The 15,665-nt window shown below is 35.0% G+C and overlaps 1 protein-coding gene across 1 annotated transcript; it reads left to right on the top strand.

Annotated features, from left to right (window-relative positions):
- The first annotated feature begins 10,433 nt into the window (after positions 1–10,433).
- On the top strand, positions 10,434–15,424 carry LOC134249347 (tribbles homolog 2-like). The gene is made up of 4 exons (XM_062731708.1): positions 10,434–10,745; positions 10,982–11,311; positions 11,912–12,204; positions 14,015–15,424. Exons 2-4 carry the CDS (start codon positions 11,054–11,056, stop codon positions 14,487–14,489), a joined length of 1,026 nt encoding a protein of 341 aa, XP_062587692.1. The 5' UTR covers positions 10,434–10,745; positions 10,982–11,053; the 3' UTR covers positions 14,490–15,424.
- The last annotated feature ends 241 nt before the right edge of the window (positions 15,425–15,665 follow it).

Here is a 15,665-nt window from a genome sequence, read left to right as displayed (position 1 = left end):
TCAATGAATATTCCAAGATGCGCATATCGAAATAGAAGAAGTTCGCAAAATCCGAAAAACTGCGACTGTAAAATCTGACCATGAAGGGCTCATTTCAATTAATCCAGATATAACCTTTTTGTATCCCGTTTTCATGTGGATTAATCTGTATTTGAAGCTCTGTTTGATATTTATTCCACCAGTTCGTTAAAGCACAGGAAAGGAGGGAGACATAAGGAAAGAAAGCTTTAATTAATACTAACAAAATTAATGTACAAAGAAGGGAAGTTACATATATTAAAAAAAAGAAACATGTCAAAGAGCAAAACTGATATGTGATGTGAAGTTCATAAAATGGCCATAGAATATAGAATATTTTCCACGATGACCAAATCCAGTCCGTGTCTGTCTCGAAAAATGCCGTAATTAAACATTTAAATGAGTTTGACAAAATCAATATTATAGTTGCCGCGAGATAAATCTTGCAATGGTTTATTTATTAATTTATTTATTTATTTGCTTCCTGATTAGCACTCTGTCAGATTACATGTATGAAAGATAACTCCATTATCTTTATTTAAATTGCACTGAAGGACCTTATAACACCGGGGGTGAAAATATATACAGGTTTAAACATTGAGATGATCTGTTTATGTTCAAAATATGGTTTTATATTTTAAAAAAAAATGTTTCAAGAAATTAAAGTGTCAAGATCAGACATCACTATTGTTTACTTCAGTGGAGAAAAAATAGAAGTTCAATTTGACTATGCTCTCGTCTTTTAAAATGTTATAGTTTTTTAAACCGCTTACAAATTTATTTAAAATGAAAGTTACATATTTCGCATTTACTTGAATTTAGAGGAAGATCACTACAACTGTAGACAAACACCACAAAATCACCACGGAGCGCCTCCAAAAATGATTAAAATTTGTTGAATGCTGACATAATCTATATATAGTAAAATAAAAAAAGTACATGTAAAAATACAAAACTTTCATTCATGTTCAGTTAAAAATGGAATTAGTTTCTCTTTTGAAATAGACAATTTTTTTTTCAATTTGTTCTTAAATTCTCTCTCTCTCTCTCTCTCTCTCTCTCTCTCTCTCTCTCTCTCTCTCAAACTATGTATTTTTTCCCTGGTTGTGAGTGCCTTACCCATATAGGCATATGCGGTTTTGGCATCGTTAATCATAAAGTTTAAACGTTGAAACTGTATTTTCATAAACAGAACATTCCAACACCAAAACTTGTGAAAATTTTCCAAGGGTGGTAGAAGTATAGCTTTGCTATGCAAAAAGTTTACCGTATTAATTTTTCTGAAACCCATATAGTATATATGGTTGAAATTATTACTGAAACAAGTGCCTTTGGTAACTACATGTTTTAATTAATTTAATAATCTGTAAATGTGCACTGATATTAAAATGATTATAATTTGTTTAATATTAAAGTTTAAACTTTGGATTTTCATAAATAGAGGGGTAGAAATAGACAAAAAGTTTACCGTTTTAATTTTTCTTAATCCCATATAGTATAATTAGTATAGTACCGATTATGGTTGAAATTATTACTGAAACAAGTGCCTTTGGTAACTACATGTAGCACTGATACTAAAATGATTATAGTTTGTTTAATATTAAGTCAGATCTAGAGGAGGGTCGGGGGGGGGGGGGGGAGGGAATCCGCCGGAATTTGCAGAGTTATTAAATGTATGTACTAAACTAAGCAAAATTGACCTAGGGACCCCCCCTTCTAGGTAACGAGGACCCCTTTTTCGGAACGTGGATTCATGTGAAAATCATTTCTGATACCACTTGAGTGCTTTATCTGCTATGTAGAAATGCATTAAGTCAAACATGCAATGGATTTAAAAAACAAATATTGAGCTGATCTATTTATTTTTCAATATATTTTTCAATATAACCCCCCCCCCCCCCCAAGGAAATCCTATTTCGAGTTTGGGCAATTTTTTTTCTTTTTTATGTTTTTTTTTATTTTTGCTTGTTATTTTTTACAGGCAAGTAAAAAAAAATTTCTCTGGCTGCCCCCCCCCCCCCTTTCAAAAACGATGCTACGTGGCTGTAAATTACAGATGTCATTTTACTTGAATTTAGACCCAGATCACTGATACTATAGAAAAATACCACAGAATCAGAACTCTTTGGTGTGCAGCGTAGTAATACAGCCACTTCTCACGATATATGTGTATATGCTTTTTGATATCATCGACAACGGCTTTTGCAATAATAAAAATGGAGCTACAGTGAAGGAACTTTTCATATACATGTATCTTTGTAAACTGGTCAACGAAATTCCTATGCTAAAATACTTTAATGATACACATAATTACTTTGAAGTTCACATTTTAAAAAAGGGATGCTGGACTTCCTTGTTAACAACAAATATATATATAGTCTAGGGAAACCAGATATTGGAAATCCGATGGGCACTGATTGTGCTCCTTCAATATCCGACCTGTTTATTTTTTATTCCTATGGATTTCCTTTAAATATTCATAACTTCTACACGCTATCCACTCGACGTTGATATACGTATAAGCAGAATATTTAACGAGGATTTAATTTTGGCATTATTATCTAGGGTGCCAAGATCGATGAAATTTAATATCGCTAAAAATTAATTGTGCTTTATTTGTAATAGCTTCTTTAGTGAGCTTTTAGAAATCGCTATAAAATTATATCTCGCTAAATATAAAACCCCTATTTTTAAGGACAAATCGCTAAATGCGTCTCGCTAAAATTTCTACTTATACGGTATATCGATGATATAATATCAATGTTAACAATATATACGAGTTAGTTACTTTCATAACTATATATACATGTCAATTATATATTAACAATTTTAGTATACTCTGAAAGTCGAATTTAACATCTGACTTCATCTCGCAAGGTATTCGTAACAACACGGCCATTTTCCAAGAGCAGTGACAAAACATTTATTGATGTTCTCGAACCAAACTTTCGGCCTAACGCCAGGCAGACAGTTTGGTTCTTGTGTCCGACAAAACACTTGTCGCCCTCGAACTCAGTCAATAAATATATTTTGTTACATGTAGTTAATGGAACATACGGTCGTGTAGATTATAGACGAATTTGTAATAATTTCATTTTTTAAAGTTTCTATACGTATGCAAAGCATCTTAATGGTCAAGGTTTTGAAAATACCAAGACACGTGTATTGTGCAACGTACATTCGTATTTTAATTAATTTACTGAACTGACAATAAATGAACTGATTGTATTTTGTCATCCTCCGTTGACCTTTTGTTTGAAAAAAAAAATTGTGATATTTTTTGTTTGGTTTTGGTATTGTTAATCATTGGGTGTAAACTTTGAAGCTACATTTTCATAAATAGAAAATCCCAACACAGTTCTGTAGATAGAGACGACATTTTAACCACAATATGCTAGCATAAAATTTTCATCATTACAGTAATATTATAGGCACTAGTTACTGTATTAAATTATCAAAACCATAGTTAAATACATGTATAATAAGTATTTTACCATATGGGTTAAAATTATTACAGATACAAGTGCCTATGGTAACTACAGGTATATGTTGTGCACTGATGTTTAAAACGATTATATTTTGTTTACATTGTCAACATTTCCCATAAATTTTGTTTTGATTACAGTTTTAATTGCGAAGGAGAAAGTTCATTCTGTAATCCATGAGTTTTGAGCTTATTACAACAACCACCGTGTATGACCCCACAACGGGGGCGCGGAATGGTGACATTCGGGGGTGCAGATTTTGAAGCGGAATTTGACAACGTTGATTAAAATGAGATTAGATTGTTTTTTAGAACATAATGGGTGGGGCGAGCTTTGTTGAAACGCACTTTGAAAAATTACGCACTTTGAAATTTTTTTTCAAAGTGCGTTAAATTTGGGACCAAATTAACGCACTTTGAAAAAATAAAATTTTCTTTTTAAAGTGCGTTAATATCGACCATATTAATGCACTTCGAAAAAAAGGTTTATGGCTTGGTCAATATTCTTGCAAATCTTAGGTATGATAAACAGTTGAACCTGTCTGATAACTTTTCGGTGATGAGGTCACTTCTGGATGTGAAAGTGGGCAATTTTGATTTTTTCATACTTTGAAAATTCTTTCTCTCTTAAATGTTTTACTGTACCTAATTGTTCCATTTTGAATGCATTTTATATGTAAACTAAAATTTATTGAAAGTTTTCAACGTCATACCAGGTATACAAATACTTTTCTTTGGGTGTAGCGGCATCGGCACCGGTTAAGGATTCTTAGGCACACATATGTTTTGCAAAGATATATAGGCATTGAAAACTGGGGCTTACCTTTAGGTCCACTTTCAATTTGCTACCGACGGCTATGTACAATGTATAAGAAAAAAAGTTGGACTGAGAGATCTTCTACTCGTCTTCTCCTTGTTCTCAATGTGGTTAAATGAGTAAGTGTAAATTAAAACGTTTTTTTTTTCGAAAGATATAACTAATACAAATTGATTCTCTCAATTACTAAAATCTAAGTCTAGAGTTTTTTGTTTTATAGATATATTTTTTCAAAGTGCGTTAAATGTCTCCATGGAAAAAATGTTTATGTACACTCTTAACGCACTTTGAAAAAAAAATTCGAAGTGCGTTGAGTGTGTCCAAAATTTAACGCACTTTGAATTTTTTTTTCAAAGTGCGTTGATTTTGTCCCAATTTTAACTCACTTTGAAAATTTTTTTGTCCTTGTGCGAAACAGAAGTGACTTACTAGTATTTTGCATCGGGATCGATGTCGAATTCCGTCTTGATTTCACGAGGGGATGCTCCTTTTTGAGGTGCTCTAGCTGCAGAAATGTAGCGTTATGGTTTTATAGATGGTCAAACCTAAAATATAAAACTAGAACGCTACAGTTCTGCAGCAAAACATATATATACACGTATGCTGTATATGAATGTAAGACAGCCATGTTCTTTTGTAGTTTGTGGATAAAGATCTACATTTGTTACATGTATGATGTAAGTTTTCTTTTGTTCGTGGATATGAAATTTCTATGTTGTAAATGAAAGGATGACTAAATCTGTCGGGTATATATTTTGTGTTCTAAAGGGGAAAAAGGTCGCCAAACATAATTAATGAGGGACACAAGGGTTAATCAAGCATTGATTTGTAGCTTCTGTTGTACAGTTTACTAGCAATAATTTTTAAATTCCTCCCTTCTTGCTCCTTGTTTTCTTTGGATCCAAGAAAAGTAATTACATGTTATACAATAACAATAATCTATATCACATAGCTAAGCAATTTTACATTTTTGATTGGTCACCAACATAGATTTCAATTTCTATTCAGTATTTTTTTTTTTTTACTTTTAATTTTTAAAATTTTTGTTTTCAATATTGTTAATGTGAATTCTTTTAAAACGTTTCTGCGCAATTAAAGGATGTGTTGAAATGGTGATACAGGCATTATACACCCATGTATATTCTGTTGATTCATAAGTATTTCAGATTGACTGTTTAATTCCGATATCTTATAAAAAAAAATAATGTTCTCATCTTTCATGCGTTGACATGATTTTTAATTTAAAAACTTTGAATGAAGAAATCAAAAACACATTCATTTCAAGGTTTTTAAAAATTTTTGTTTATATCAATTATATCCTCAATTTTAATTTTCGTATATAAAACAATGACTTTTTACCAGACAGCAGCGCTACGATGTTTGTTTCAATGCATAATAATTAAAAACAAAATCAGCCTTCAAAGGTACAATTGTTTATATCAGTATGTATTTTAATATAAAGCGAATCCTATTTCTTTCGTTTACCTGTACTGTAGAACATAATAATCTTTAGATATCGCCAGATTGAAAATAAGACTTTAGTGCAAAATAAGTTCAATGTTAGCGGAATGTTTACTATCACACTTAGATATTATGTATGTTGGGTGTTTAATTAATATCAAAATAATTATAAACAAACGGATATTCATATTATACTGTGTTTGTTTATTTACATGTACGTGAATAAATAACAAACAATTAACTTGAATTACACGAGGGCATGGAAGCTTTGTGTAGGAATGCTTAAAAAATAGGTCATAGGCAATCCATTAATTAATCATTTCGTACCACTTTAAACCCTTTAAATATACATATGCGACCATACATTCTTCACCTGTTCACGGTTCACTGCCTCGATGACGAATTTTCCAATAAGAACCAACAAGAACTGACTGTTTACCTTCCAACTATTGCGTCATGTTATACCTGTGTTTCATCATCGATGTAGGGTTGCATCATTACTGCTTTTTTAATTGTGAACGTTATTTTTAGCTTTTATAAAATATTGAGATTGAAAAGGAATAAGGTTTTATATTGTGTAAATAAATAAGAGCATTATTATAAATGAATAGAATTCAGTATAGACTAGTTTGTGTATATAAGTAGAAAAACCTTCCAGTTAGGCAAGAGTTGTAACCCCAGCATCGTGTGTACAACATGTTCAGTGACTTTACAATATCCGTAAATTTCTCTCACATCCGAACATATTATTTCAACACACTATGATTAAATGGTTAATTTTCATTTATCGAAATAATTATTTCTCAAACATTACTTTAGAGGGTGTTAAAGGGATGGGCAGGATTTTAGTTGGGAGGAGAGGGTGTTTAGGGGTAAAGGCAACTTGCTTTTGTAGGGAGGAAAGCTTTTTTAGGGTGTAGACAGTGCTTTATTTGGGAGGAAATGGTGTTTAAGGGTGTAGGCAGTGCTTTATTTAGGATTGTTACGAGGAGAGGGTGTTTAGGGGTGTAGGCTGTGTTTTGGTTAGGATAGTTAGGAGGAGAGGGTGTTTAGGGGTGTAGGCTGTGTTTTGGTTAGGATTGTTAGGAGGAGAGGGTGTTTAGGGGTGTAGGCTGTGTTTTGGTTAGGATACATGTAGTTAGGAGGAGAGGGTGTTTAGGGATGTAGGCAGTGCTTTATTTAGGATAGTTAGGAGGAGAGGGTGTTTAGGGGTGTAGGCTGTGTTTTGGTTAGGATACATGTAGTTAGGAGGAGAGGGTGTTTAGGGGTGTAGGCTGTGTTTTGGTTAGGATTGTTAGGAGGAGAGGGTGTTTAGGGGTGTAGGCTGTGTTTTGGTTAGGATTGTTAGGAGGAGAGGGTGTTTAGGGGTGTAGGCTGTGTTTTGGTTAGGATACATGTAGTTAGGAGGAGAGGGTGTTTAGGGGTGTAGGCTGTGTTTTGGTTAGGATACATGTAGTTAGGAGGAGAGGGTGTTTAGGGATGTAGGCAGTGCTTTATTTAGGATAGTTAGGAGGAGAGGGTGTTTAGGGATGTAGGCAGTGCTTTATTCAGGATTGTTAAGAGGAGAGGGTGTTTAGGGCTGTAGGCTGTGTTTTGGTTAGGATAGTTAGGAGGAGAAGGTGTTTAGGGGTGAAGACAGTACTTTACCTGGGAGGAGATGGTGCTAAGATGTTGGTTGTGCTTTTGTAGGAAGTGCTTGTTTAGGGGAGTAGGCCGTGTTTTTGTTAGCATAGTTAGAAGGAGAAGGTGTTTAGGGGTGTAGGCTGTGCTTTAGTTGGAAGGAGATGGTACTAGGAATGTAGGCAGTGCTTTAGTTGGGAGGAGGTGGTGCTAAGGGTGTTGGCTGTGCTTTTGTATGGAGAGCTTGTTTAGGGGTGTATGCTTTGCTTTTATATGAAGAGCTTGTTTATGGGTTTAGGATGTGCTTTTGTAGGGAGAACTTGTTTATGGTTGTAGGCTGTGCTTTAGTTCGGAGGAGATGGTGCTAAGGGTGTTGGTTGTGTTTTTGTATGGAGGGCTTGTTTATGGGTGTAGGCCGTGCTTTAGTTGGGAGGAGAGGATGTTTAGGGGTGTAGGCTGGCTGTGCTTTAGTAAGGAGGAGATTATATTAATGGTGTTGGCTGTGTTTTTGTAGTGAGGAGAGGATATTTAGGGATGTAAGCAGTATTTTATTTGGGAGAAGCTGTTGTTTAGGGGTGTAGGCTGTGCTTTTGTAGGAAGAACTTGTTTAGGGGTGTAGGCAGTGCTTAAATTGGGAGGAGAGGGTGTTTAGGAGAGTAGGGAGTGCTTTTGTAGGGTGAACTTGTTTTAGGGGTGTAGGCTGTGCCTTAGTTGGGAGGAGAGGGTGTTAGGGGGTGTAGGCTGTGCTTCATTTTGGATATGATGTTGTTTGAGGGTAGGCTTTGCTTTGGTTGTGAGGAGATGGTGTTAAGAGTGTTGGCTTTGCTTTAGTTGGAAGGGGATCGATGGTGTTAAAGGGTATAGACAGTGCTGTAGTTGGGAGGAGATGGTGTTCAGGGGTTTAGGCCTTTATTAGTTGGGAGGAGAGGGTGTTAACGGGTGTAGGCTGTTTTTAGTTGGGAGGAGAGGGTGTTAAGGGGTGTAAGGTATGCATTAGTTGGGAGGGGAGGTTGTTTAGGGGAGTAGGCTGTTTATAGTGGATGTATTAAGGGTGTACTGTTTTTGGGGATGAGAGGATATTTAGGGATATAAGTATTTTAGTTTGGAGAAGCTGATCTTTAGGGGTGTAGGCTGTGCTTTTGTAGTAAGAACTTGTTTAGGGGTGTAGGCTGTGCTTTTGTGGGGAGGAGAGGGTGTTTGGGGTATAGGCAGTGTACAGTTGGTAGGAGAGGGTGTATAGGGACTAAGGCTGTGCGTTAGATTGGAGGAGAGGGTGTTAAGGGTACGCAGCACTTTAGTTTGAAGCTCCATAGTTAGGGCACCTGACTAGGTCTATAGTGAAGCTGGTGTCCCGGGTTCATTTTCTCGGTCCAACAATGCATTTTTTGAATCTCCTTAATTTACTGTTGCATATGGATGGCCTAAAACCAACCATTCAAACCAAAACTTTAGGCCCCGAAATATAGTCGGTTAAGGGGGCATAAAATCATTATATCTTATTTACACAGGCATCTGACGTTATTTATTTTCAGTTTATTAAAAAAAATATTTGGTAGGGGTAATTTTATTATTTAAAAGAAAAATAACTAATTGATGTCAGGTGCCTGCGATTTTTTAGTAAGTGGCCACTGATATGTATTCTTGCATCTTGATTGATTGCAGATCAAGAAGCACACACACCATGCACACACTTTCATTGAACATTGCTTATACGTACCCTACCCTCGTAGATCATGATTTGAAAGAGGGTCATAGTGCAATATGGAGACTTGTCCACTAATATTTTATTAATGAAGCATGAGACCCTCTTTCGGCATTTACTGACACTAGATGGCAGCACTACACCCCCCCTCCCCTGCTGTGGATCTTTTTCCAACATTTTAATGATCAGTATCAGTCCATTTTCTTCATGTTCAGTGTCACGCCATAGAGCAAGGCCAGACTGCTTCATGCCCTTACCAAGGGACATATTTTAATCTACATTGACACATACGTGGCGTGATTTATATTGCATCATACTTCGTCATGTGGACTACGTGGTATTGAACAAGTATACGTACGAAGCATGTATCTAAGTATATACCTTTTGTCAAACGAATTAATGTGTGCTTTGTGGAAATTAAACGATATAATCGTGTTTTAAAAGAAAACCTGTTATAGCTTCGAATATGCATTGCAACTGAGATGAAAATTTCAAATTAAGTAACTAGTAACACAGTATACGACGTTTACGTATTAAATGTAAGTTAATTCATATCAAAATATTGTATATGATGTTTGATTATTACTACATTGTCTTTTTTTTATAAATTATAATTGAGCTTTTTCTTATTAACAAATAAAATAAATAAATATTTAACTAGATAAATAAATAAATAGGCCAATAAATAAATAAATATAACGTCTTTTAATTAAAATTTCATTTTTATTCTATTTTCAAAATATATATTTTAAATTTGCAATTGTACAATTAAAAAAAAAAGTGTGTAGAAAAACATGATTAAAATTAATTGTACATGTTGTTATGTGTGTAAGAAACAGAAGCGCAAAACACATATACCTGCATAATCCTTTGTTTACTAGACTCTCATACTACGCTGTGTTTATTTTCGTTTCCTTTGTTCTTGAATGACTGACGTGTAAAAACGTCATAGATTTCTACAATAGAGGGTTCCCATATTTGGAGTTCTTCTCAGGATTCCCCCTAAGATATTTAAAGAATACTAAGTCTTTAACCAATAGCATTTGTACAACTTTCTTTTCCAGGTCTAATTTTAGAAATACCGAGACAACCTTTCTAAAATTAGATCTGGAAGAATTTCATTGTATGATAGGCAGTTTACACTACAGAAAATAGTTCCAATATAATTTTAAAAATTATTTACATAATAATAGCTATGATTTGTTCTCAGCGGATCTATAATAATTTGAAATTTGTACAAGATAAGATGTTGATTGATTAATAAGAAAACTTATTTAATTTAAGAGTGTTTAGAATGAAGCGGAGGTCTCATCTGCGTATGAATATAAAATTACCTTCCTTCAGATTACCCTACTTTCCATACACGTTGCCAACAGCACAATGGATAAATCTAGACGCAGTATGTCTGATAGCCTCTAAACGGGAGGGGGGAAAGTGTGCCCTTCCCAAGTGAAAGAAAAAAGTGTTTGGTGTTTCAGAAGCAAGAAAGAACGGTGTGAAGAAGTTATAACCCATTAACAGCGGATTTAAAGAAGAAAAACGCAGTTTCCGTCTATATCGACCCGGCCAGTATATTGTACGCAATTTCATCATACAGTGAAACTGTGATTAAGAAGTTATTGCACACCTAAGTTAGAAGTTGGGTAAGGGCACAAAAATAGATTTCCTCGCAAAAGAAGAACAGTTTGTAGTACTGTATTCCACAGTGGACCAATTTTATTTTTGTCTGTGATAATAGAACTCTTGCACGAGATTCATTGTTCATTGACCGTTGTGTAACTGTGATACAACTCATTGTGATAAATATTCAAATATTTATTTTTGTGTTGGAAGAAATATCTCAAAATAGGTAATTCAATCGAATTTCTTGATAAAACAGGATTTAAGAAGCCTGTGTGGACGGTTTGGATTTTTGAAAGCTTTACAGGAAAGGAAGGGGTCCACCTTCTTTATGAATATTACGCGGGTAAGGCCCAGGCTGCAGATTCCAAAGCATGGGCACCAAAAGAAAGAAGACTTGTTTGACAATCCAAAACCAAACCTAAATTCAGTACTTAGTCCAGATGTGCAGCTTCCACCACCAGATTTTCCAAAGAAGCCTGATGCACAAAAGGCATCTAAAATTGGTAGATACATACTTCTTGACCAACAAGAGGGAGAAACATTCAAGGCCATAAACTGGCAGACCTATGAAGAATACATATGCAAGGTATATTATTGTTCACATTTCAATTGCATTAAAAATTTTATGTAATTAAGATTGATCATTGTTTGCAAAATTGAAATGTCTTTGATATAAAAGGACATGTTCAGACAGTTTTTGAATAATTCTTGGTTTTGTTTCATTTTCCCTTTTAAAATGTGTAGGCTTGTTCAAATGAGTCATAGTTTGGTTACCTGATAGCGGATGACAGTTGCTCTGCATTTAAATAGTGAACAATAAAAGTTATACAGTATGCAGAAAGGCAGTGGTTGTTATTGATATGACTTTTTTGACAAAATGTGATATAATTTACATCAGCTTTATTAGTCATGTTAAGAATATAATATTTGGGTCAGGTAGAAGCTAAGCAGCAGCATTGCATCAACAGGAAATCACTTACTCAATGTCGAGAGCATTGTATCATTCTTAATCATGTTGCATCTATTGAGTTATATTTAGCAGCAATGAGCTTTTTTGCTTATTAACTGTATCGTGCAAAAACATTGTTCAATAATCTTGGAACAGTGCAGATCAGATAGGTATAATGGAAGAAGAAAGCAAGCAGCCTTTAGCAATTATTTTATATTTCCTCTTTTATTTTCTCAGGTATTTCCTGTAAATACATACAGAGACAATCTTGCTCCATATTGGCAAGTGGATGACCACGAGAATATCAGTTCCATCTCAGAAATCATTCTTGGGGAGACCAAAGCTTACGTCATTTTTGAGCGACATTATGGAGACTTGCATTCCTATGTGAGACAGAAGAAGAAACTGCGAGAAGAGGAAGCTTCACAGCTGATGCAGCAGATCGTTGCTGCCGTGTTGCATTGCCACGAAAATGGGGTGGTGCTACGAGATCTCAAGCTGCGTAAATTCGTCTTCAAAAACCAGGAAAGGTATGAAATATTTTGATGTCTTTTAAATATTTTTGACAAGTAATACGCATATACGTGCTAAAGGTTACATTCAGAACTATGTTAATGGTAATCAAAAAATGGGAAACGAAAGCGTAAAACATAATTAAATTAATTGTTAAATGTCAGTAAGGATTTTGGAATTGTTAAATTTTCTAAATGGAGAATCTTCAGATAGCTCAAATAAAATGAAATGAAGGAAGTCAGGAAACAATAAAGATGACATAAATTAGATTTTAATTATGTGTGAGAGATTATTTCCTGTGGTTTTTTTTTACTTTTCCTAATTATAACTGTGTATGAGCAAATTACGCTCTCTAGAATCGTGCAGTATTTTCACTCTTCATTGAACTGTGTTTCTTCAGTACACAGTGTAGGTGAATATAGGTCAACTGAATGTAAATGTATTGCTCCACCTAGCATAGCAAGTCAAATCAGCTCCGCCCAATAATTTAATGTCTGTCGTAAAAAGCAGACGCCCTTGTTAAATACCTATCAAGTATTTAGCTCTAGGCATAGAAGTTTGAAGCATTGAATTAATTTCGATTCGTTTCGAAAGAAAAACAATACGCCTATTAAGAAAAACAAAAACTCAAAATTCAATTGTGTATTTTTAAACAAATATAAAGCCTCCTGCTGAGATTTTTTTGTAATTCAAATAGGTTTTTGTAATCGATTTGCAAACATGCTTACTAGAAAACATTGCTTATGGCGTTTTTTACTGGTTGCACCCAGAAGTAAGGGGGAAATATATATATATCTGATTAGGCGTGCCTGAATTGCAGCTTGTTTGAAATGTTATCGACAGTCAGTTTGTTAATGTGTTATTATGGATAGGGTGTGGTGACTTTTTACATGGGTTTGTGTTGTTTAAATCTTGTTAGCTGGCGAAGGTTATGGTAGTGAATTCCTTTTAATTGTTTCCAGTCATGAAGGAAATATGAAGGTGCCTGGTTTCTGCTGTCATTGAATAAGACAGAGTAGATCACAATTTTGGTTAATTATCATACAATGAATACACCTTTTTTTCTGAGTGTAAATTATACTGTCAGAAAATTTCATTAAATAGAGAGTGTGTATCTGCAAGAGCATGATGTTTTTGTCACATATTGATAAAGGAAATGAAAAAGGCCTGTCAATGGGTCGATCCTTGCACTGCTGAGCCCCAGGCTAGTCTATTTATAGACCTTGGTGTGTTGGGAATGTGGTTTGGATTCACATTTATTGTTTGTAATATAACATAAAAGTATGGGAGTGAGGTTGGATCAATGTAGAAATGGATTCCATGGTTTTATTTCTGTAGCACATTGTACCTGGCCTAGATAAATCCAGCCATTGATAAAATGGAACAGCTGACGTCATTTAGCTTCATGTCTCTTTGATTAATTTTTTCTCTTTCCATACACTCTAGTGAAGAATGACGCATGCATGTTGAACTTAAGGTTGCCATTGTAGGTCGACTGTCGGCAGATTGTATAACGCCCTGTCGTATAAGTTTAAATACCTCTCAGTGCGCTGCCCCAGCAAACAACCTGAATTATGAAAATGCTTGAAATTCTCAATGATGTAGGACTCCTTAAATAGAACATTGAAGTGCACAACTAATGAATGGTTGGAATGCTAGCATGTAATTTGCTGATGAATTCTTCCTCACAGGACATAATCTCTAACTTTCTATATATAGTAACTTTTCCTATCCCATACACAGCTTATCTAAGCTGTATCAGATATTGCATAAAACTTGGAACAGATTCAATTTTTTATTCAGTATTTGTTTGGTTTATCTTTTTAGAACGGAGCTTCGTCTGGATGGTTTGGAAGATGCCTATGTTCTGAACGATGACAATGATGATCGACTAACTGACAAACATGGCTGTCCAGCATACGTCAGCCCTGAAATTCTGAACCCCAACGAGACTTACTCTGGACGTTCCGCAGATGTCTGGAGCCTTGGCGTGATGCTGTATACCATGATGGTGGGAAGATACCCCTTTCATGACTGCGACCCAAGTGCACTCTTTGGGAAAATCCGTCGAGGGCAGTTCTCTGTTCCCCCTGTTCTGTCTCCTAAAGCTCGGTGCTTGATTAAGAATCTGCTGAGGAGGGATCCGAATGAACGGCTCTCCGCAGATCAAATCCTCAAACACCCCTGGTTCACAGACTCCTCCATGTCGGGGGGATTCGTGACCATCATAGACCACAAAAACGTGGATCAGATGGTCCCCAGTATGCTTGTTCATGAGGCAGAGGACGATTTCTTTATTTAATTGCCTCGTAAGAGACTTTGAAAAAAAAAGAAACTGAGAAATCAGCTATCATTCAAAGCGGGTAGAGCAAATGAATGCAATATTGAACATTTTGTTTGAATACACATCCATTATGTTTCAATGGTATGTTTTTTCTGAAAGGACTTGCAAAGGATCTATTGCAGCTTTTAACATGTTGACACAAGAATATCAGTTTGGTTATGGGAATGAAAATTTGTAAAACATTCAACAGAATGCTTTAGACATGTGATCTAGTTGCAATTGACACAGTTGAATAAACTGCAAAAAAAGAAGAGATATGTGCCAAGTTCATGTCATGCGCAAATGAAGTTATAATTGTGTTGTGAATGTTATCACCTTACATAATCATCATAGAATAAAATTGCGTATCGAGTCGCAAGCGTAAGATCTCCTTTAACTACATAGGCCAGTTTCTGTGTGGAGTGAATGTTTGATTGTGACTTCTGGTTACAAAACAGTGCAAATGTGTTGCACACGTACATGTATATGTTAAATGTTGTGTTGCTAACTGTGTAAAAGGGGGCCTTGTGTATGTTGAAATACCACATTCCACAGGCAATAAGTACATAGTAATGTAGAGTGTGTTAGTGATTTAATTTATTTGTATTTGATTAAGAAAAGAAGATGCAATATAAATGTAGTGCAGGACTGCTATATGTCGTTTAATTCTAAGGGATCTGACAAATTTCCTCCCAGCATTTACTTTAATTTGATTAAACAAAAAAAGTGTTTAATCAGTGTTTGTGGGGAGAAATATTTTAGATCCTTTAGACTAGACGGCGGTGGTCATATAATGTATGAACAAAAATGTTAGTGTGTTATGAGTTTTCTATTGTATCAAAGGCTTTGTTTTCTATCAGATTTTGTCATAGGTAATCTGTTGATGTTCACATACAAATAAAATGTTAAGAATACTCGAGGTGTCCAGATTTCTCTGTTCCGGGTCTAATCATGGCGGACTATCCCCCATCTGAAAAGGTGAGCTTATGCAATCCCGGAATGTATGATAACACAGCGTATCAGCCTTAATAACTTCTCCGGGGTAGAATCAGTATAAAAATTTACATGTGGCCATTTACGTTTTTCCTCTTTCCTATAGGAAATCGATGTAAACAATCTACGTGTAAACATGTTTATCCATGGATTGAGCCTGTT

This window comes from Saccostrea cucullata, unplaced genomic scaffold (genome assembly GCF_032062105.1).
Source record: "Saccostrea cucullata isolate Sc308-1 unplaced genomic scaffold, CSIRO_AGI_Scuc_v1 ctg561, whole genome shotgun sequence".
Classification (NCBI taxonomy): domain Eukaryota; kingdom Metazoa; phylum Mollusca; class Bivalvia; order Ostreida; family Ostreidae; genus Saccostrea; species Saccostrea cuccullata.
The sequence above is the reverse complement of the archived record's forward strand: the minus strand, read 5'-3'. Positions and strand labels throughout refer to the sequence as shown.

Coding starts and splice junctions, on each gene's coding strand:
- LOC134249347 (XM_062731708.1), top strand. CDS start 11,054: ATGAATATTACGCGGGTAAGGCCCAGGCTGCAGATTCCAAAGCATGGG. Junction 11,312..11,911: donor ATGAAGAATACATATGCAAG/GTATATTATTGT, acceptor TTATTTTCTCAG/GTATTTCCTGTAAATACATA. Junction 12,205..14,014: donor GTCTTCAAAAACCAGGAAAG/GTATGAAATATT, acceptor TTATCTTTTTAG/AACGGAGCTTCGTCTGGATG.